The sequence below is a fragment of the Scardinius erythrophthalmus genome (genome assembly GCF_964197995.2).
Source record: "Scardinius erythrophthalmus genome assembly, chromosome: 10".
NCBI lineage: Eukaryota > Metazoa > Chordata > Actinopteri > Cypriniformes > Leuciscidae > Scardinius > Scardinius erythrophthalmus.
This window is the reverse complement of record NC_138230.1, coordinates 1,859,928-1,882,728: the sequence shown is the minus strand read 5'-3', so window position 1 is coordinate 1,882,728 and position 22,801 is coordinate 1,859,928. Positions and strand designations below refer to the sequence as shown.

The following is a 22,801-nucleotide window of genomic DNA, read 5'->3' as shown; positions in this document are numbered from 1 at the left end:
AGCGCGCATTCGTCTCGGCGCCACTGAGTGTAAAAGCGCGCATTCGTCTCGGCGCCACTGAGTGTAAAAGCGCGCATTCGTCTCGGCGCCACTGAGTGTAAAAGCGCGCATTCGTCTCGGCGCCACTGAGTGTAAAAGCGCGCATTCGTCTCGGCGCCACTGAGTGTAAAAGCGCGCATTCGTCTCGGCGCCACTGAGTGTAAAAGCGCGCATTCGTCTCGGCGCCACTGAGTGTAAAAGCGCGCATTCGTCTCGGCGCCACTGAGTGTAAAAGCGCGCATTCGTCTCGGCGCCACTGAGTGTAAAAGCGCGCATTCGTCTCGGCGCCACTGAGTGTAAAAGCGCGCATTCGTCTCGGCGCCACTGAGTGTAAAAGCGCGCATTCGTCTCGGCGCCACTGAGTGTAAAAGCGCGCATTCGTCTCGGCGCCACTGAGTGTAAAAGCGCGCATTCGTCTCGGCGCCACTGAGTGTAAAAGCGCGCATTCGTCTCGGCGCCACTGAGTGTAAAAGCGCGCATTCGTCTCGGCGCCACTGAGTGTAAAAGCGCGCATTCGTCTCGGCGCCACTGAGTGTAAAAGCGCGCATTCGTCTCGGCGCCACTGAGTGTAAAAGCGCGCATTCGTCTCGGCGCCACTGAGTGTAAAAGCGCGCATTCGTCTCGGCGCCACTGAGTGTAAAAGCGCGCATTCGTCTCGGCGCCACTGAGTGTAAAAGCGCGCATTCGTCTCGGCGCCACTGAGTGTAAAAGCGCGCATTCGTCTCGGCGCCACTGAGTGTAAAAGCGCGCATTCGTCTCGGCGCCACTGAGTGTAAAAGCGCGCATTCGTCTCGGCGCCGCTGAGTGTAAAAGCGCGCATTCGTCTCGGCGCCGCTGAGTGTAAAAGCGCGCATTCGTCTCGGCGCCACTGAGTGTAAAAGCGCGCATTCGTCTCGGCGTCACTGAGTGTAAAAGCGCGCATTCGTCTCGGCGTCACTGAGTGTAAAAGCGCGCATTCGTCTCGGCGCCACTGAGTGCAAAAGCGCGCATTCGTCTCGGCGCCACTGAGTGCAAAAGCGCGCATTCGTCTCGGCGCCACTGAGTGCAAAAGCGCGCATTCGTCTCGGCGCCACTGAGTGCAAAAGCGCGCATTCGTCTCGGCGCCGCTGAGTGTAAAAGCGCGCATTCGTCTCGGCGCCGCTGAGTGTAAAAGCGCGCATTCGTCTCGGCGCCACTGAGTGTAAAAGCGCGCATTCGTCTCGGCGCCACTGAGTGTAAAAGCGCGCATTCGTCTCGGCGCCACTGAGTGTAAAAGCGCGCATTCGTCTCGGCGCCACTGAGTGTAAAAGCGCGCATTCGTCTCGGCGTCACTGAGTGTAAAAGCGCGCATTCGTCTCGGCGCCACTGAGTGTAAAAGCGCGCATTCGTCTCGGCGCCACTGAGTGTAAAAGCGCGCATTCGTCTCGGCGCCACTGAGTGTAAAAGCGCGCATTCGTCTCGGCGCCACTGAGTGTAAAAGCGCGCATTCGTCTCGGCGCCACTGAGTGTAAAAGCGCGCATTCGTCTCGGCGCCACTGAGTGTAAAAGCGCGCATTCGTCTCGGCGTCACTGAGTGTAAAAGCGCGCATTCGTCTCGGCGCCACTGAGTGTAAAAGCGCGCATTCGTCTCGGCGCCACTGAGTGTAAAAGCGCGCATTCGTCTCGGCGCCACTGAGTGTAAAAGCGCGCATTCGTCTCGGCGCCACTGAGTGTAAAAGCGCGCATTCGTCTCGGCGCCACTGAGTGTAAAAGCGCGCATTCGTCTCGGCGCCACTGAGTGTAAAAGCGCGCATTCGTCTCGGCGCCACTGAGTGTAAAAGCGCGCATTCGTCTCGGCGTCACTGAGTGTAAAAGCGCGCATTCGTCTCGGCGCCACTGAGTGTAAAAGCGCGCATTCGTCTCGGCGTCACTGAGTGTAAAAGCGCGCATTCGTCTCGGCGTCACTGAGTGTAAAAGCGCGCATTCGTCTCGGCGCCACTGAGTGTAAAAGCGCGCATTCGTCTCGGCGCCACTGAGTGTAAAAGCGCGCATTCGTCTCGGCGCCACTGAGTGTAAAAGCGCGCATTCGTCTCGGCGCCACTGAGTGTAAAAGCGCGCATTCGTCTCGGCGCCACTGAGTGTAAAAGCGCGCATTCGTCTCGGCGTCACTGAGTGTAAAAGCGCGCATTCGTCTCGGCGCCACTGAGTGTAAAAGCGCGCATTCGTCTCGGCGTCACTGAGTGTAAAAGCGCGCATTCGTCTCGGCGTCACTGAGTGTAAAAGCGCGCATTCGTCTCGGCGCCACTGAGTGTAAAAGCGCGCATTCGTCTCGGCGCCACTGAGTGTAAAAGCGCGCATTCGTCTCGGCGCCACTGAGTGTAAAAGCGCGCATTCGTCTCGGCGTCACTGAGTGTAAAAGCGCGCATTCGTCTCGGCGTCACTGAGTGTAAAAGCGCGCATTCGTCTCGGCGCCACTGAGTGTAAAAGCGCGCATTCGTCTCGGCGCCACTGAGTGTAAAAGCGCGCATTCGTCTCGGCGCCACTGAGTGTAAAAGCGCGCATTCGTCTCGGCGCCACTGAGTGTAAAAGCGTGCATTCGTCTCGGCGCCACTGAGTGTAAAAGCGCGCATTCGTCTCGGCGCCACTGAGTGTAAAAGCGCGCATTCGTCTCGGCGCCACTGAGTGTAAAAGCGCGCATTCGTCTCGGCGCCACTGAGTGTTAAAGCGCGCATTCGTCTCGGCGCCACTGAGTGTAAAAGCACGCATTCGTCTCGGCGCCACTGAGTGTAAAAGCGCGCATTCGTCTCGGCGCCACTGAGTGTAAAAGCGCGCATTCGTCTCGGCGCCACTGAGTGTAAAAGCGCGCATTCGTCTCGGCGCCACTGAGTGTAAAAGCGCGCATTCGTCTCGGCGCCACTGAGTGTAAAAGCGCGCATTCGTCTCGGCGCCACTGAGTGTAAAAGCGCGCATTCGTCTCGGCGCCACTGAGTGTAAAAGCGCGCATTCGTCTCGGCGTCACTGAGTGTAAAAGCGCGCATTCGTCTCGGCGCCACTGAGTGTAAAAGCGCGCATTCGTCTCGGCGCCACTGAGTGTAAAAGCGCGCATTCGTCTCGGCGCCACTGAGTGTAAAAGCGCGCATTCGTCTCGGCGCCACTGAGTGTAAAAGCGCGCATTCGTCTCGGCGTCACTGAGTGTAAAAGCGGGCATTCGTCTCGGCGCCACTGAGTGTAAAAGCGCGCATTCGTCTCGGCGCCACTGAGTGTAAAAGCGCGCATTCGTCTCGGCGCCACTGAGTGTAAAAGCGCGCATTCGTCTCGGCGCCAGTGAGTGTAAAAGCGCGCATTCGTCTCGGCGTCACTGAGTGTAAAAGCGCGCATTCGTCTCGGCGTCACTGAGTGTAAAAGCGCGCATTCGTCTCGGCGCCACTGAGTGTAAAAGCGCGCATTCGTCTCGGCGCCACTGAGTGTAAAAGCGCGCATTCGTCTCGGCGCCACTGAGTGTAAAAGCGTGCATTCGTCTCGGCGCCACTGAGTGTAAAAGCGTGCATTCGTCTCGGCGCCACTGAGTGTAAAAGCGCGCATTCGTCTCGGCGCCACTGAGTGTAAAAGCGTGCATTCGTCTCGGCGCCACTGAGTGTAAAAGCGCGCATTCGTCTCGGCGCCACTGAGTGTTAAAGCGCGCATTCGTCTCGGCGCCACTGAGTGTAAAAGCGCGCATTCGTCTCGGCGCCACTGAGTGTAAAAGCGCGCATTCGTCTCGGCGCCACTGAGTGTAAAAGCGCGCATTCGTCTCGGCGCCACTGAGTGTAAAAGCGCGCATTCGTCTCGGCGCCACTGAGTGTAAAAGCGCGCATTCGTCTCGGCGCCACTGAGTGTAAAAGCGCGCATTCGTCTCGGCGCCACTGAGTGTAAAAGCGCGCATTCGTCTCGGCGCCACTGAGTGTAAAAGCGTGCATTCGTCTCGGCGCCACTGAGTGTAAAAGCGCGCATTCGTCTCGGCGTCACTGAGTGTAAAAGCGCGCATTCGTCTCGGCGCCACTGAGTGTAAAAGCGCGCATTCGTCTCGGCGCCACTGAGTGTAAAAGCGCGCATTCGTCTCGGCGCCACTGAGTGTAAAAGCGCGCATTCGTCTCGGCGCCACTGAGTGTAAAAGCGCGCATTCGTCTCGGCGCCACTGAGTGTAAAAGCGCGCATTCGTCTCGGCGTCACTGAGTGTAAAAGCGGGCATTCGTCTCGGCGCCACTGAGTGTAAAAGCGCGCATTCGTCTCGGCGCCAGTGAGTGTAAAAGCGCGCATTCGTCTCGGCGTCACTGAGTGTAAAAGCGCGCATTCGTCTCGGCGCCACTGAGTGTAAAAGCGCGCATTCGTCTCGGCGCCACTGAGTGTAAAAGCGCGCATTCGTCTCGGCGCCACTGAGTGTAAAAGCGCGCATTCGTCTCGGCGTCACTGAGTGTAAAAGCGCGCATTCGTCTCGGCGCCACTGAGTGTAAAAGCGGGCATTCGTCTCGGCGTCACTGAGTGTAAAAGCGCGCATTCGTCTCGGCGTCACTGAGTGTAAAAGCGCGCATTCGTCTCGGCGCCACTGAGTGTAAAAGCGCGCATTCGTCTCGGCGCCACTGAGTGTAAAAGCGGGCATTCGTCTCGGCGTCACTGAGTGTAAAAGCGCGCATTCGTCTCGCCGTCACTGAGTGTAAAAGCGCGCATTCGTCTCGGCGCCACTGAGTGTAAAAGCGCGCATTCGTCTCGGCGCCACTGAGTGTAAAAGCGCGCATTCGTCTCGGCGCCACTGAGTGTAAAAGCGCGCATTCGTCTCGGCGCCACTGAGTGTAAAAGCGCGCATTCGTCTCGGCGCCACTGAGTGTAAAAGCGCGCATTCGTCTCGGCGCCACTGAGTGTAAATGCGCGCATTCGTCTCGGCGCCACTGAGTGTAAAAGCGCGCATTCGTCTCGGCGCCACTGAGTGTAAAAGCGCGCATTCGTCTCGGCGCCACTGAGTGTAAAAGCGCGCATTCGTCTCGGCGCCACTGAGTGTAAAAGCGCGCATTCGTCTCGGCGCCACTGAGTGTAAAAGCGCGCATTCGTCTCGGCGCCACTGAGTGTAAAAGCGTGCATTCGTCTCGGCGCCACTGAGTGTAAAAGCGCGCATTCGTCTCGGCGTCACTGAGTGTAAAAGCGCGCATTCGTCTCGGCGCCACTGAGTGTAAAAGCGTGCATTCGTCCCGGCGCCACTGAGTGTAAAAGCGCGCATTCGTCTCGGCGCCACTGAGTGTAAAAGCGCGCATTCGTCTCGGCGCCACTGAGTGTAAAAGCGCGCATTCGTCTCGGCGCCACTGAGTGTAAAAGCGCGCATTCGTCTCGGCGCCACTGAGTGTAAAAGCGCGCATTCGTCTCGGCGCCACTGAGTGTAAAAGCGCGCATTCGTCTCGGCGCCACTGAGTGTAAAAGCGTGCATTCGTCTCGGCGCCACTGAGTGTAAAAGCGCGCATTCGTCTCGGCGTCACTGAGTGTAAAAGCGCGCATTCGTCTCGGCGTCACTGAGTGTAAAAGCGCGCATTCGTCTCGGCGTCACTGAGTGTAAAAGCGCGCATTCGTCTCGGCGTCACTGAGTGTAAAAGCGCGCATTCGTCTCGGCGCCACTGAGTGTAAAAGCGCGCATTCGTCTCGGCGCCACTGAGTGTAAAAGCGCGCATTCGTCTCGGCGCCAGTGAGTGTAAAAGCGCGCATTCGTCTCGGCGTCACTGAGTGTAAAAGCGCGCATTCGTCTCGGCGCAACTGAGTGTAAAAGCGCGCATTCGTCTCGGCGCCACTGAGTGTAAAAGCGCGCATTCGTCTCGGCGCCACTGAGTGTAAAAGCGCGCATTCGTCTCGGCGCCACTGAGTGTAAAAGCGCGCATTCGTCTCGGCGCCACTGAGTGTAAAAGCGCGCATTCGTCTCGGCGCCACTGAGTGTAAAAGCGCGCATTCGTCTCGGCGCCACTGAGTGTAAAAGCGCGCATTCGTCTCGGCGCCACTGAGTGTAAAAGCGCGCATTCGTCTCGGCGTCACTGAGTGTAAAAGCGCGCATTCGTCTCGGCGCCACTGAGTGTAAAAGCGCGCATTCGTCTCGGCGCCACTGAGTGTAAAAGCGCGCATTCGTCTCGGCGTCACTGAGTGTAAAAGCGCGCATTCGTCTCGGCGCCACTGAGTGTAAAAGCGGGCATTCGTCTCGGCGTCACTGAGTGTAAAAGCGCGCATTCGTCTCGGCGCCACTGAGTGTAAAAGCGCGCATTCGTCTCGGCGCCACTGAGTGTAAAAGCGCGCATTCGTCTCGGCGCCACTGAGTGTAAAAGCGCGCATTCGTCTCGGCGCCACTGAGTGTAAAGCGCGCATTCGTCTCGGCGCCACTGAGTGTAAAAGCGGGCATTCGTCTCGGCGTCACTGAGTGTAAAAGCGCGCATTCGTCTCGCCGTCACTGAGTGTAAAAGCGCGCATTCGTCTCGGCGCCACTGAGTGTAAAAGCGCGCATTCGTCTCGGCGCCACTGAGTGTAAAAGCGCGCATTCGTCTCGGCGCCACTGAGTGTAAAAGCGCGCATTCGTCTCGGCGCCACTGAGTGTAAAAGCGCGCATTCGTCTCGGCGCCACTGAGTGTAAAAGCGCGCATTCGTCTCGGCGCCACTGAGTGTAAATGCGCGCATTCGTCTCGGCGCCACTGAGTGTAAAAGCGCGCATTCGTCTCGGCGCCACTGAGTGTAAAAGCGCGCATTCGTCTCGGCGCCACTGAGTGTAAAAGCGCGCATTCGTCTCGGCGCCACTGAGTGTAAAAGCGCGCATTCGTCTCGGCGCCACTGAGTGTAAAAGCGCGCATTCGTCTCGGCGCCACTGAGTGTAAAAGCGTGCATTCGTCTCGGCGCCACTGAGTGTAAAAGCGCGCATTCGTCTCGGCGTCACTGAGTGTAAAAGCGCGCATTCGTCTCGGCGCCACAGAGTGTAAAAGCGTGCATTCGTCCCGGCGCCACTGAGTGTAAAAGCGCGCATTCGTCTCGGCGCCACTGAGTGTAAAAGCGCGCATTCGTCTCGGCGCCACTGAGTGTAAAAGCGCGTATTCGTCTCGGCGCCACTGAGTGTAAAAGCGCGCATTCGTCTCGGCGCCACTGAGTGTAAAAGCGCGCATTCGTCTCGGCGCCACTGAGTGTAAAAGCGCGCATTCGTCTCGGCGCCACTGAGTGTAAAAGCGCGCATTCGTCTCGGCGCCACTGAGTGTAAAAGCGTGCATTCGTCTCGGCGCCACTGAGTGTAAAAGCGCGCATTCGTCTCGGCGTCACTGAGTGTAAAAGCGCGCATTCGTCTCGGCGTCACTGAGTGTAAAAGCGCGCATTCGTCTCGGCGTCACTGAGTGTAAAAGCGCGCATTCGTCTCGGCGTCACTGAGTGTAAAAGCGCGCATTCGTCTCGGCGCCACTGAGTGTAAAAGCGCGCATTCGTCTCGGCGCCACTGAGTGTAAAAGCGCGCATTCGTCTCGGCGCCACTGAGTGTAAAAGCGTGCATTCGTCTCGGCGTCACTGAGTGTAAAAGCGTGCATTCGTCTCGGCGTCACTGAGTGTAAAAGCGTGCATTCGTCTCGGCGCCACTGAGTGTAAAAGCGTGCATTCGTCTCGGCGTCACTGAGTGTAAAAGCGTGCATTCGTCTCGGCGCCACTGAGTGTAAAAGCGCGCATTCGTCTCGGCGTCACTGAGTGTAAAAGCGTGCATTCGTCTCGGCGTCACTGAGTGTAAAAGCGCGCATTCGTCTCGGCGTCACTGAGTGTAAAAGCGTGCATTCGTCTCGGCGTCACTGAGTGTAAAAGCGCGCATTCGTCTCGGCGTCACTGAGTGTAAAAGCGCGCATTCGTCTCGGCGCCACTGAGTGTAAAAGCGTGCATTCGTCTCGGCGCCACTGAGTGTAAAAGCGCGCATTCGTCTCGGCGTCACTGAGTGTAAAAGCGCGCATTCGTCTCGGCGTCACTGAGTGTAAAAGCGCGCATTCGTCTCGGCGTCACTGAGTGTAAAAGCGCGCATTCGTCTCGGCGCCACTGAGTGTAAAAGCGCGCATTCGTCTCGGCGCCACTGAGTGTAAAAGCGCGCATTCGTCTCGGCGTCACTGAGTGTAAAAGCGCGCATTCGTCTCGGCGCCACTGAGTGTAAAAGCGCGCATTCGTCTCGTGTCACTGAGTGTAAAAGCGCGCATTCGTCTCGGCGCCACTGAGTGTAAAAGCGCGCATTCGTCTCGGCGCCACTGAGTGTAAAAGCGTGCATTCGTCTCGGCGCCACTGAGTGTAAAAGCGTGCATTCGTCTCGGCGCCACTGAGTGTAAAAGCGTGCATTCGTCTCGGCGTCACTGAGTGTAAAAGCGCGCATTCGTCTCGGCGTCACTGAGTGTAAAAGCGCGCATTCGTCTCGGCGCCACTGAGTGTAAAAGCGCGCATTCGTCTCGGCGCCACTGAGTGTAAAAGCACGCATTCGTCTCGGCGCCACTGAGTGTAAAAGCGTGCATTCGTCTCGGCGCCACTGAGTGTAAAAGCGCGCATTCGTCTCGGCGCCACTGAGTGTAAAAGCGCGCATTCGTCTCGGCGCCACTGAGTGTAAAAGCGCGCATTCGTCTCGGCGCCACTGAGTGTAAAAGCGCGCATTCGTCTCGGCGTCACTGAGTGTAAAAGCGCGCATTCGTCTCGGCGCCACTGAGTGTAAAAGCACGCATTCGTCTCGGCGCCACTGAGTGTAAAAGCGTGCATTCGTCTCGGCGTCACTGAGTGTAAAAGCGCGCATTCGTCTCGGCGCCACTGAGTGTAAAAGCGCGCATTCGTCTCGGCGCCACTGAGTGTAAAAGTGCGCATTCGTCTCGGCGCCACTGAGTGTAAAAGCGCGCATTCGTCTCGGCGCCACTGAGTGTAAAAGCGCGCATTCGTCTCGGCGCCACTGAGTGTAAAAGCGCGCATTCGTCTCGGCGCCACTGAGTGTAAAAGCGCGCATTCGTCTCGGCGTCACTGAGTGTAAAAGCGCGCATTCGTCTCGGCGCCACTGAGTGTAAAAGCGCGCATTCGTCTCGGCGCCACTGAGTGTAAAAGCGTGCATTCGTCTCGGCGCCACTGAGTGTAAAAGCGTGCATTCGTCTCGGCGCCACTGAGTGTAAAAGCGCGCATTCGTCTCGGCGCCACTGAGTGTAAAAGCGCGCATTCGTCTCGGCGTCACTGAGTGTAAAAGCGCGCATTCGTCTCGGCGCCACTGAGTGTAAAAGCGCGCATTCGTCTCGGCGCCACTGAGTGTAAAAGCGTGCATTCGTCTCGGCGCCACTGAGTGTAAAAGCGCGCATTCGTCTCGGCGCCACTGAGTGTAAAAGCGCGCATTCGTCTCGGCGCCACTGAGTGTAAAAGCGTGCATTCGTCTCGGCGCCACTGAGTGTAAAAGCGCGCATTCGTCTCGGCGCCACTGAGTGTAAAAGCGCGCATTCGTCTCGGCGCCACTGAGTGCAAAAGCGCGCATTCGTCTCGGCGCCACTGAGTGTAAAAGCGCGCATTCGTCTCGGCGTCACTGAGTGTAAAAGCGCGCATTCGTCTCGGCGTCACTGAGTGTAAAAGCGCGCATTCGTCTCGGCGCCACTGAGTGTAAAAGCGCGCATTCGTCTCGGCGCCACTGAGTGTAAAAGCGCGCATTCGTCTCGGCGCCACTGAGTGTAAAAGCGCGCATTCGTCTCGGCGCCACTGAGTGTAAAAGCGCGCATTCGTCTCGGCGCCACTGAGTGTAAAAGCGCGCATTCGTCTCGGCGCCACTGAGTGTAAAAGCGTGCATTCGTCTCGGCGCCACTGAGTGTAAAAGCGCGCATTCGTCTCGGCGCCACTGAGTGTAAAAGCGTGCATTCGTCTCGGCGTCACTGAGTGTAAAAGCGTGCATTCGTCTCGGCGCCACTGAGTGCAAAAGCGCGCATTCGTCTCGGCGCCACTGAGTGTAAAAGCGCGCATTCGTCTCGGCGCCACTGAGTGTAAAAGCGCGCATTCGTCTCGGCGCCACTGAGTGTAAAAGCGTGCATTCGTCTCGGCGCCACTGAGTGTAAAAGCGCGCATTCGTCTCGGCGCCACTGAGTGTAAAAGCGCGCATTCGTCTCGGCGCCACTGAGTGTAAAAGCGCGCATTCGTCTCGGCGCCACTGAGTGTAAAAGCGCGCATTCGTCTCGGCGCCACTGAGTGTAAAAGCGCGCATTCGTCTCGGCGTCACTGAGTGTAAAAGCGCGCATTCGTCTCGGCGCCACTGAGTGTAAAAGCGCGCATTCGTCTCGGCGCCACTGAGTGTAAAAGCGCGAAAGGCGAAGCTTGAATGTCCAGGTTTGTCCCTCTTTGGCTGATGTACTTTCAAGATGGAGGCGCAACATGGCTGCCGCCACTCGAGTTTGACTCGCTCGTGTGTATTCTAAATGGCAGATTCTACACTTACGAGAACACTTGATTAGTTGGTGGAAGTAAATACACATGATTGAGCACATATCATTGTGAAAGAAAGTGTTTTTTGTGAAAGAATCAGCTTAACATATAACACAGTGTAGCGTTAAGCTGGACTGAGCCGCTCTTCTCTCCTGTGAGCTCTGTAAAGCTGCTCGGAAACACTCTGGATAAATAAAGCTGACTAGACTTGACACACACACCATCACTAACACACACACACCCCATCACTAACACACACAGCGAGTTCACACACACACACACACACACACACACACACACCCAATCACTAACACACACTGCGAGTTCACACACACACACACACACACACACACACACACACACACACACACACACACCATCACTAACACACACAGCGAGTTCACACACACACACACACACACACACACACACCCCATCACTAACACACACTGCGAGTTCACACACACACACACACACACACACACACACACACACACACACACACACACACACACACACACACCATCACTAACACACACAGCGAGTTCACACATACACACACACACACACACACACACCATCACTAACACACACAGCGAGTTCACACACACACACACACACACACACACACACCATCACTAACACACACAGCGAGTTCACACACACACACACACACACACACACACACACACACACACACACACCCCATCACTAACACACACTGCGAGTTCACACACACACACACACACACACACACACACACCATCACTAACACACACAGCGAGTTCACACATACACACACACACACACACACACACACATGTCTGGTTCACTATCTTTGTGGGGACTCTCCATAGACGTAATGGTTTTTATACTGTACAAACTGTATATTCTATCCCCTTACACTAACCCTATCCCTAAACCTACCCATCACAGGAGACATTCTGCATTTTTACATTTTCAAAAAAACTAATTCTGTATGATTTATAAGCTTTTGTACCCATGGGGACCTCGATTTAGGTCCCCACGGTGACACGAGTCCCCATGAGTCTGTGTGCATTCAGGTTTAAGTCCCCACCGGTGTAGAAAAACATGTGCACCCCATCACTAACACACACAGCGAGTTCACACACACACACACACACTGGTTGAGGTGAGTTCAGTGTTTACCCGAGTCCAGCGAGATCCGACACCAGATTCCCCAGCGCCGCCGCTGAAACACAGTCACTGAGAGTCAGTCTTCAGTCATACAGCATCACATATAACAATGAAGACCAACACTCTAATTACACTTTAATTACACTTTAATTACACTCTAATGAAAATCACAACTCAAATTACACATTTAAACCCTAAATCTGCTTTATTTTGTGTGTGTGAGTACATAAGTGTGAGAATGAGTCTGAGTCTGAGTGCGTGTGCGCGAGTATGCGAGTGAGTGAGTGTGTGTACTTGTGTATGTGTGTGTGTGTGTATGTGTGTGTGTGGCTACTTGAATGACACTCCATTTGACACGGTTTCTGTTCCGCAATCAGAGGCTGTTGTGCGCTGGGCTGACGTTAGCAGGTTCTAATCTGCGGGTAGTTAGCGTTACAGGTGCTGTGTGTAGCTCTGGCTGTGTGCATATAACACAAGTGAACAGGCCATAACGGACACACAAGACTAACATCACATTATCACACCAAGCACTCTCAGTCACTAATGGCCCGTTCCATAGAGACAGGGGATCCAAACACGTGCAAAAATCTAAATTCAAGATACAATTTCAAGAATTTTATCCAAACTTTAAGCACTTTTCAAACCTTGAAAACACAACATCAAAATTCAAGCACCCGTACGAACCCTGTGTGTGAGTGTTAGAGTGTGTGTGTGTGTTAGAGAGTGTGTGTGTGTGTGTGTGTGTGTGTGTGTGTGTGTGTGTGTGTGTGTGTGTGTGTGTGTGTGTGTGTGAATACCTGCCATGGTTGATATTCCCAGTGTCAGTCCGATGGACATTTCTATTTGAGTTCCCTTTAAAACAGCAGGAAACGCATCATCACAGACGAACACAAACATAAAACAGCATTTAATAACACAAGTTCTCAAAAACTGGTCGAGTATGATGTTCTACAGGGTGGGCCATATATATGGATACACCATAATAACATGGGAATGGTTGGTGATATTAAAGTCCTGTTTGTGGAACATTAGTATATGTGAGGGGGCAAACTCCTCAAGATGGGTGGTGACCATGGTGGCCATTTAGAAGTCGGCCATCTTGGATACAACTTTTGTTTTTTCAATAGGAAGAGGGCCATGTGACACATCAAACTAATTGGTAATGTCACAAGAAAAACAATGGTGTGCTTGGTTTCAACGTAACTTTATTCGTTCATGAGTTATTTACAAGTTTCTGACCACTTATAAAATGTGTTCAATGTGCTGCCCATTGTGTTGGATTGTCAATGCAACCCTGTTCTCCCACTCTTCACACACTGATAGCAACACCGCAGGAGAAATGCCAGCACAGGCATCCAGTATCCGTAGTTTCAGGTGCTGCACATCTTGTATCTTCACACCATAGACAATTGCCTTCAGATGACCCCAAAGATAAAAGTCTAAGGGGGTCAGATCGGGAGACCTTGGGGGCCATTCAGTGTGTGAAGAGTGGGAGAACAGGGTTGCATTGACAATCCAACACAATGGGCAGCACATTGAACACATTTATAAGTGGTCAGAAACTTGTAAATAACTAATGAACGAATAAAGTTACATTGAAACCAAGCACACCATTGTTTTTCTTGTGACATTACCAATAAGTTTGATGTGTCACATGGCCCTCTTCCTATTGAAAAAACAAAAGTTGTATCCAAGATGGCCGACTTCTAAATGGCCACCATGGTCACCACCCATCTTGAGGAGTTTGCCCCCTCACATATACTAATGTGCCACAAACAGGACTTTAATATCACCAACCATTCCCATGTTATACGGTGTATCCATATAAATGGGCCACCCTGTAGTGTCATAATTCATCATATTTTACCATTATTATCATTCACTGAATAATAATCAATCAAAGACGGCTGATGTTAAGCTGGAAGCCTCTGATAATGATGTGTGCTCAGTTATGGATCATAATGCTCGTGTGTGCTCAGTTATGGATCATAATGCTCGTGTGTGCTCAGTTATGGATCATAATGCTCGTGTGTGCTCAGTTATGGATCATAATGCTCGTGTGTGCTCAGTTATGGATCATAATGCTCGTGTGTGCTCAGTTATGGATCATAATGCTCGTGTGTGCTCAGTTATGGATCATAATGCTCGTGTGTGCTCAGTTATGGATCATAATGCTCGTGTGTGCTCAGTTATGGATCATAATGCTCGTGTGTGCTCAGTTATGGATCATAATGCTCGTGTTTGCTCAGTTATGGATCATAATGCTCGTGTGTGCTCAGTTATGGATCATAATGCTGTGTGTGCTCAGTTATGGATCATAATGCTCGTGTGTGCTCAGTTATGGATCATAATGCTCGTGTGTGCTCAGTTATGGATCATAATGCTCGTGTGTGCTCAGTTATGGATCATAATGCTCGTGTGTGCTCAGTTATGGATCATAATGCTCGTGTGTGCTCAGTTATGGATCATAATGCTGGTGTGTGCTCAGTTATGGATCATAATGCTCGTGTGTGCTCAGTTATGGATCATAATGCTCGTGTGTGCTCAGTTATGGATCATAATGCTCGTGTGTGCTCAGTTATGGATCATAATGCTCGTGTGTGCTCAGTTATGGATCATAATGCTGTGTGTGCTCAGTTATGGATCATAATGCTTGTGTGTGCTCAGTTATGGATCATAATGCTCGTGTGTGCTCAGTTATGGATCATAATGCTCGTGTGTGCTCAGTTATGGATCATAATGCTCGTGTGTGCTCAGTTATGGATCATAATGCTCGTGTGTGCTCAGTTATGGATCATAATGCTCGTGTGTGCTCAGTTATGGATCATAATGCTCGTGTGTGCTCAGTTATGGATCATAATGCTCGTGTGTGCTCAGTTATGGATCATAATGCTCGTGTGTGCTCAGTTATGGATCATAATGCTCGTGTTTGCTCAGTTATGGATCATAATGCTCGTGTGTGCTCAGTTATGGATCATAATGCTCGTGTGTGCTCAGTTATGGATCATAATGCTGTGTGTGCTCAGTTATGGATCTTAATGCTGTGTGTGCTCAGTTATGGATCATAATGCTCGTGTTTGCTCAGTTATGGATCATAATGCTCGTGTGTGCTCAGTTATGGATCATAATGCTCGTGTTTGCTCAGTTATGGATCATAATGCTCGTGTGTGCTCAGTTATGGATCATAATGCTCGTGTTTGCTCAGTTATGGATCATAATGCTGTGTGTGCTCAGTTATGGATCATAATGCTGTGTGTGCTCAGTTATGGATCATAATGCTCGTGTGTGCTCAGTTATGGATCATAATGCTCGTGTGTGCTCAGTTATGGATCATAATGCTCATATTTGCTCAGTTATGGATCATAATGCTGTGTGTGCTCAGTTATGGATCATAATGCTCGTGTGTGCTCAGTTATGGATCATAATGCTGTGTGTGCTCAGTTATGGATCATAATGCTGTGTGTGCTCAGTTATGGATCATAATGCTCGTGTTTGCTCAGTTATGGATCATAATGCTCGTGTGTGCTCAGTTATGGATCATAATGCTCGTGTTTGCTCAGTTATGGATCATAATGCTCGTGTGTGCTCAGTTATGGATCATAATGCTCGTGTTTGCTCAGTTATGGATCATAATGCTCGTGTTTGCTCAGTTATGGATCATAATGCTGTGTGTGCTCAGTTATGGATCATAATGCTCGTGTTTGCTCAGTTATGGATCATAATGCTCGTGTGTGCTCAGTTATGTTATGGATCATAATGCTCGTGTTTGCTCAGTTATGTTATGGATCATAATGCTCGTGTTTGCTCAGTTATGGATCATAATGCTGTGTGTGCTCAGTTATGGATCATAATGCTCGTGTTTGCTCAGTTATGGATCATAATGCTCGTGTGTGCTCAGTTATGTTATGGATCATAATGCTCGTGTGTGCTCAGTTATGTTATGGATCATAATGCTCGTGTTTGCTCAGTTATGGATCATAATGCTCGTGTGTGCTCAGTTATGGATCATAATGCTCGTGTTTGCTCAGTTATGGATCATAATGCTGTGTGTGCTCAGTTATGGATCATAATGCTCGTGTTTGCTCAGTTATGGATCATAATGCTCGTGTGTGCTCAGTTATGGATCATAATGCTCGTGTTTGCTCAGTTATGGATCATAATGCTCGTGTGTGCTCAGTTATGGATCATAATGCTCGTGTTTGCTCAGTTATGGATCATAATGCTGTGTGTGCTCAGTTATGGATCATAATGCTGTGTTTGCTCAGTTATGGATCATGATGATGCAGTGACTCACGGCGGCGATCATGATGGCGTTGTCCAGGAACCCGAAGCCCACGAAGGGAATGGCGTTGTGCAGCAGAACTGCAGATGTAATACGAGTGTGTGTTAGTAACAGCTCATGTGTGTACAGATGACATGTGTTCGCTTTACCTCATGATTTCTCTTTAAAGGGGTCATATAACGGCACATGCACTTCTACAAGCTGACTGTACTGAAGTGTGTGTTGGCAGTGCCTGTACACAACCATCATAATATGATACAAATCCATCCAGTGTTTTTTTTTAATCTTCTTATATGTTCCCCCGTCTCAAATCTAGTGACGTCACACGGTCGGACGCCCCGCCCACGATTGTTGATTGACAGCAGCGTTTCAACACAGACCCGCCCTCACTCGTGAGTGAGCTGTCAATCATAGTCCGCATTGTTGATACGCTGGAGCGCTGTCTCTGAGCAGAATGGCTCTAAGCGAGTGTGGTGTTCTGTTCTTGGGTGTAATGAGGAACACAGCATCATTCTGATGTTCCTGAACCCGAACCGCTGAAGACACAGCGGCTGAGTTTGTTTTCGAAGGGAATATTCCCCACGATCTATGTCAATGCTTTCATGTTTGCGCGAATCATTTCACACACCAGACTGCTTTACACACGAGGGTCAGTAAAGCTGGTTTTGCTGAGAAACATTCCCGCCGTGACCTCATGTGAGTGCTTCAGCCCTGCATAGATGACGTTACGCATCACGGACAAGCCTAAAGTAAGGTACAAAGTGGCATTACGTTAACCAACCATTCAGAAGCGTCCTGTTCGAGCCCTAACTGTAGAACTTCGGGGGCGTCATCTTGTTCCGGGTCCGATGCGGTTCAAACTGATACGGTTGCAGTGTGCTCAGAGACTCCCGCTGCCATTCTCCAAAATATACCCTCAACTGTTGTCAAGGCAACACTCCAGTGTGTTGTCGAAACGCCCACCGAGCAGAGGGGCGGAGTCAGCAGAGCTCATTATCATTTAAAGACACATGCACTGAAACGGCGTGCTGAAAACAGAGCTGTGTTTGACCAGGTAAAATAAGAGTTTTCTTACAATACTAATGAGAATTTTTAATGAAAGTATATTACAAACTTTTAATTTAGACCCTAAAGAATCATATTAGCTTGTACACAAATGGCATTATATGACCCCTGTAAAGCTTTATTAAGAGAAGCGTCTCTCGGACCCGAGATGCAGACTAGCGTGCGCTTTACTCTCGGTGTGCGATACACATCTCACAGTTTCCGACTGGAATCATGGCTTTTGTCCCTATATAAATAAACACACAAAAAAAATAATAATAATTTGAACTCACTGTATCTGAACTGAGCCGATGTCAGCGGAGCCGATTCCTCAGAGTCTGAAACACACACACACACACACACACACACGTCAGAATCGCGTATGATTGATTGACTTCTGTGGCTGTTCATAAACATTTATGGTTATGATAAATAATATATCATCTGTTATTGCTAAAAACTCAAACTATATTTGCTTAAAAAATGTCTTAAAAGTGCCCAGCAAACATTTGGACGTTTAATGACCGTTGAAAAGACGTCCGACAGAGATGTCCCGTTATGGTTGAAAAATAGTTCCAAAATGAAAGTTGAACCGACGTCTTTGACGTCGTCTGGCCGTGAATTCCACGTCTCCTCTGCGCGTCCCTGGACGTCTAAATGCGTCGTCATGTGTTTAAATGTGTTGCTGCATAATTTAAGTGTATATATAAGCCTGCATATAAAATAATCACACACCTATTGTGTAACATCGTGAAAGGCAATCAAGTCTTGAGGTTTACACATCTTGACAAGGTTCTAAAAAGGTCCAAAATTGGTCCAGTCAGACCTGAACGTCAATAAAACATTTTGATCACGTGTACATCAAAAACAATAACACATTATTTGTGGACATAAGCAAAAAAGAAGCATGTTCTTCTGATTAAGCACAACATTTTATTGATCTTGAACAGCCAAAATTTCTCTTTATTTTTTTCAATGTTTAACATTTCGTGAGCTTAGAATTATAAAGTTCTATCTCCACTTTTGGTCGAAATTGAGTTTTTGACAATCTGATCCATTAGGTGTTTATTAATGCCTGTGTGGTGTTATTTTTGTAAAAAAATATTTTGTTAGTAGTTATTACTAAAATAAAAAGGTTCCATCTCACAAAACATAAACCGAGTTTAAAAACTTTGATCCTCAATAAACTACAATAAACGGATATAGAACCTTATACTTCTAAGCTCTCGATTTGTTAACCAAACTAAAATACCAATTGCAAAATACTGAATTATTATATAAAGATAGTTCACCCAAAAATGAAAATTATGTAATTTACTCACCAAATTCCAAACCTGTATGAGTTTCTTTCTTCTGCTGAACACAAAAGAAGATATTTTGAAGAATGTTTGTAACCAAGCAAATAGAGCATCCACTGACTACCATTGTTGGAGAAAAAATGATTATTAATGGGAAGCGACATCTGCTTGGTTACAAACATTCTTCCAAACATCTTTGTGTTTAGCATAACATAGAAAGGTATACAGGTTTGAAACATGAGGTTGAGTAAATGATGACAATTTTCATTTTTGGGTGAACTATCCCTTAAACACATTGTTTGGCTCATTTGTTGTATCCCCAGCTCTTCCTGGAGCGTGTTTCAGGTGTTCTGCCATTGCTGCATCAATTTCAGAGTCTGTAGCATGTGGGCTCCACCTCTTCACATCATCTAAGGGAAGAGAATATATTTCTTTTTAAAATAAATAAAAATTAAAAATTTGAGGTAAATGACATGCACTTATTTTCAAAATATTTTTATGGTCTTCAGCTAAATTAAAAAAAAAAAACATGGAACAAGATGAATGAATCATGAATGAAACATTAGAAAAAGGTAATCAACATGCATTACATTTTATTTTATTGTATAAAAGATGTTCTGCTTTAAATTGGTGTTGGGGGGGTGGGGGGAACAGCATTTGTCCCCTGCCTCTTCAATACCACTGTGGTGCCCTTGACAAAGACCCTTAACTAGGTGTGTAACAGTGAGAAAGTGAACAGGACATTTCTGATAAAGACAGGTGGGCTGTGATGTCCCCTGAATAGACATGTTTAGCAATTCTAAAATTACAAATATATTTTTAAAGCAGTTTCTGAAAACATACATGTTCAAATCCAGCTAAACATTTCATTCTACTTCAGATAATTTACTTTCTGAAAGAAACTCTCAAAAGGCTACATGAAGAATTTACAGTAATAACTTTGACTGTATCATTAAACATACTTTATACTATGGTATACCGTTGTATAAGTTCAAAGTAACTTTTAGCCTACTAGCTAATTTTAGCCAAACTCAGTTAGCCAATTTCAGTTGACAATGTGGGCATCATTTCTTTCGGTTCATTCATATCAAACAAGTAAAACTCTAGCACGTGAATCTAATAATACAAAATGTACGTACCCAACAGTAGATTTCTAATAATATGGACCTCAATTCCTCCTCTCTTCGTGGTTATTCAAACTTCAGTGTTCCGGAGTGAGTCTATGGGGAAAACGCGTTAACATCTCGTGAGATAATCTAACCTATCGCGGGATTTGGTAATGTCGGGAGATCTTTTGTTACATCTTGGCAGCACAGTTTTGGACATAAATGGTGACCAGATATATTTCTGTTTTACATGTATATGCATACATTCCACATTTTTTTGCAGTATTTACCATGCAAGGATTAAGCACAGCTTTTGCATATTTCACAAGGATTTCATGATGGAGGGTCATGATGGACTATAAATGCACGTGTAAAAGACGTCGCCAGGTGACGTCCTCTCACCTGATACACTATATTGAACTACACGTAGCTAAAAGTCAAAATAACAATTAAACATGCAACCCCAGAGAACTGTAGACATGTACTAATGTATCTGAATGCATTTTTAGGAAATGTTCTGTGTTACATATTTTTACCGATTTATGCCGTCATACCGCGACTATTTTTGGCCAGGGACACGACGTTGCCGTCGGACCAATGTTTGCTGGGTGTCGACTGAATAAAATAAAAAAGGTACAATCTAATAAATCATGTTTCATAATTGCTAATGAAAACAAGAGTTACTAGCAGTGAGAAAACATTTTCCTTCTTTAAAGGTGGTATCAGTGATTTCAGGCCCAAAAATATTTCTATCACATTCATCTAATCTTTCCTAACGATTCGCTAGCCGCCGCCCCCCCCTGTCTGTGATTGGATGGAACACTATTTGTTAGATACATAAAGCTCTACTTACTGTAAATGTGCAGGAAAAACTAAAATTATATGTATGTAATATGTATTTTACATTTTCCACCTGCGAAATTATTCATTTTATTCTGATTAATGCATTTTATTAATGATTCCTTTTATGACTCTTATGAATCTTTTCTTCATGAACTCTAGTTGCTGATATCTTTGATTACAGTGTGTGTGAGAGAGAGAGAGAATACTGTGATGTGAGTGTGTGTGTGTGTGAGAGTGTGTGTGAGAGTGTGAGAGAGAGAGAGAGAATACTGTGATGTGTGTGTGTAAGATGACGCTGATATTCTCTTCAAGCTGTTAAACACACACACACACACACACACACACACACACACACACACACAGCTGCTGATTAAGTCGTTGCTGTTGTTTGACCTCCTCAGGCCTGCAGGGGTCATTCAGTCTGGAGGTCATCGTTACACACACACACACACATCATCATCATCATCATCATCAGTGTGTGACGCTCGGGTCTCATTCGTCGGAGTGAAATCAATAATCGAGTGTGTGACTGACATGATAAATGTTGTTTCAGCTGCTGTGATTCTGTTAGACGGATGAAGAACACACTCACCTCTGACCTTACAGCCGTACACACACACACACACACACACACACACACTCTCTCTCTCACACACACACACACACACACACACTCTCTCTCTCACACACACACACTGAACATCACAGTTCTCTCTCTCTCTCTCTCTCTCTCTCTCACACACACAGTCTCACACTCACCTCTGACCTTACAGCCGTACAAGTCAAGTCAAGTCAAGTCAACTTTATTTATACACACACACACACACACTCTCTCTCTCTCTCTCTCTCTTTCACACACACACACTGAAAATCCCAGTTCTCTCTCTCTCTCTCTCTCACACACACACACACACACACACTCTCTCTCTCTCTCTCTCTCTTTCACACACACACACTGAAAATCACAGTTCTCTCTCTCTCTCTCACACACACACACACACACACACACACACACACACACACACACACAGTCTCACACTCACCTTTGACCTTACAGCCGTGTACACACACACACACACACACACACACACACACACACACACACACACACACTCTCTCTCTCTCTCTCTCTCACACACACTGAACATCACAGTTCTCTCTCTCTCTCACACACACACACACTCTCTCTCTCTCTCTCTCTCTCTCTCTCTCACACACACACACACACACACACTGAACATCACAGTTCTCTCTCTCTCTCTCACACACACACACAGTCTCACACTCACATGACAGTATTCGCTCTCTCTCTCTCTCACACACACACACACACAGTCTCACACTCACATGACAGTATTCGCTCTCTCTCTCTCACACACACACACACACACACTGAACATCACAGTTCTCTCTCTCTCTCTCACACACACACACAGTCTCACACTCACATGACAGTATTCGCTCTCTCTCTCTCTCTCTCTCACACACACACACACACACACACACACTGAACATCACAGTTCTCTCTCTCTCTCACACACACACACACACAGAGATGATGCAGGCCTGAGCTGTGTTGATAGTGAGCACACACACACACACACACACACACACACACACTGCTGACAGTGAGTTTGAGCTGGAAGAACCGGGTCAGAACCGCAGAGTCAGTGGAAACAGTGAAGCTCAGAGATCTGATCTAGTGTCTGGGAACCGGTCTCATATCTGATGAAGTTTGCGCCACTGATGCTCTTATTTTCCTGATTACCGCGGTAAAGCTGCTTTAAATCAATCTGTGCTGTCTAAAGCGCTGTAGAAATAAAGCAGACTTTAACAAAATATACAATGTTGTAGTACCATGGTAAAATGATGGCACAATGGTAGTACCATAAGGGTTGGCTAGTGGTGTGTTGGGAGACCAGACCAGCAAACCACCTCACATTTACACACACACACACACACCCCCTTAGAATACCGCGGTATAAACACGGTATGTGCCGGTCCGTTACCTTCCGCCGTGGACTGGAAGTTCTGCAGCTCCTTCAGTAAGCAGACCCGGGTCGCCGGGCTCAGGCCGTACACGAACTCCCGGGCCTGGTTCGGCAGGTCCAGCTGCTCGGGCTTGACTTTGCGCCGGTGTGTTCCGAGGAAACATCTGTGTAGGTGACCCGGTCCGGGCGAGCGACCGGCCACGAGCGCGCGCACTAAAGCCAACCGGATCATCACCACAGCACAAAAACACGCGAAAGATCCAGACACGCCCTATAACACATGAATGAACGCGACACTAGAGCGTCTGTAAGCTGTTCATATCATAAACATATCAACAACAGCAGAGCAAAATCAAACGCGCGTCATACTGCCTCACAGAACCAAAATAACCCAGTGTGCGCGCGCAGCACCAACTGACACAGCCGCCGCGCCTCAGAAGACCGTTCCCATCCCAATCTTTCTCTTCCAGCGCGAGATATATATTCCTGCTAGGCTGCTAATTTAGCGTTATGATTCATCATTTTGTGTGATCACTGACAGTTCAACTACGCGTGAGACTTTCCACACGCTCTGCTCTGACGCGATCGCGCTGACGGTGCATGATGGGAAATGTAGTCCTGCGCGGCAGAAGCGTCATGGGAAATGTAGTTCAA

The 22,801-nt window shown here is 49.4% G+C and overlaps 1 protein-coding gene across 5 annotated transcripts in view; it reads right to left on the bottom strand.

Moving 5' to 3' along the window:
- tmem65 (transmembrane protein 65) overlaps positions 1–22,801 on the bottom strand; it is a 29,977-nt gene extending 7,176 nt beyond the window's left edge. For 4 of the 5 annotated variants that reach the window (XR_014030955.1, XR_014030956.1, XR_014030957.1 and 1 more), the window contains exons 1-5: positions 22,166–22,801; positions 17,203–17,247; positions 15,878–15,945; positions 12,381–12,435; positions 11,596–11,638 (exon numbers count right to left, since the gene is read on the bottom strand). Coding sequence is in view for 2 of the 5 variants with exons in the window: in XM_081376951.1 (XP_081233077.1) it covers positions 11,596–11,638; positions 12,381–12,435; positions 15,878–15,945; positions 17,203–17,247; positions 22,166–22,379 (425 nt within the window). In the remaining 3 variants the exon portion in view is untranslated. The remainder of the gene's footprint in view (positions 1–11,595; positions 11,639–12,380; positions 12,436–15,877; positions 15,946–17,202; positions 17,248–22,165) is intronic. The other variant, XM_081376952.1, reaches the window with a different exon arrangement.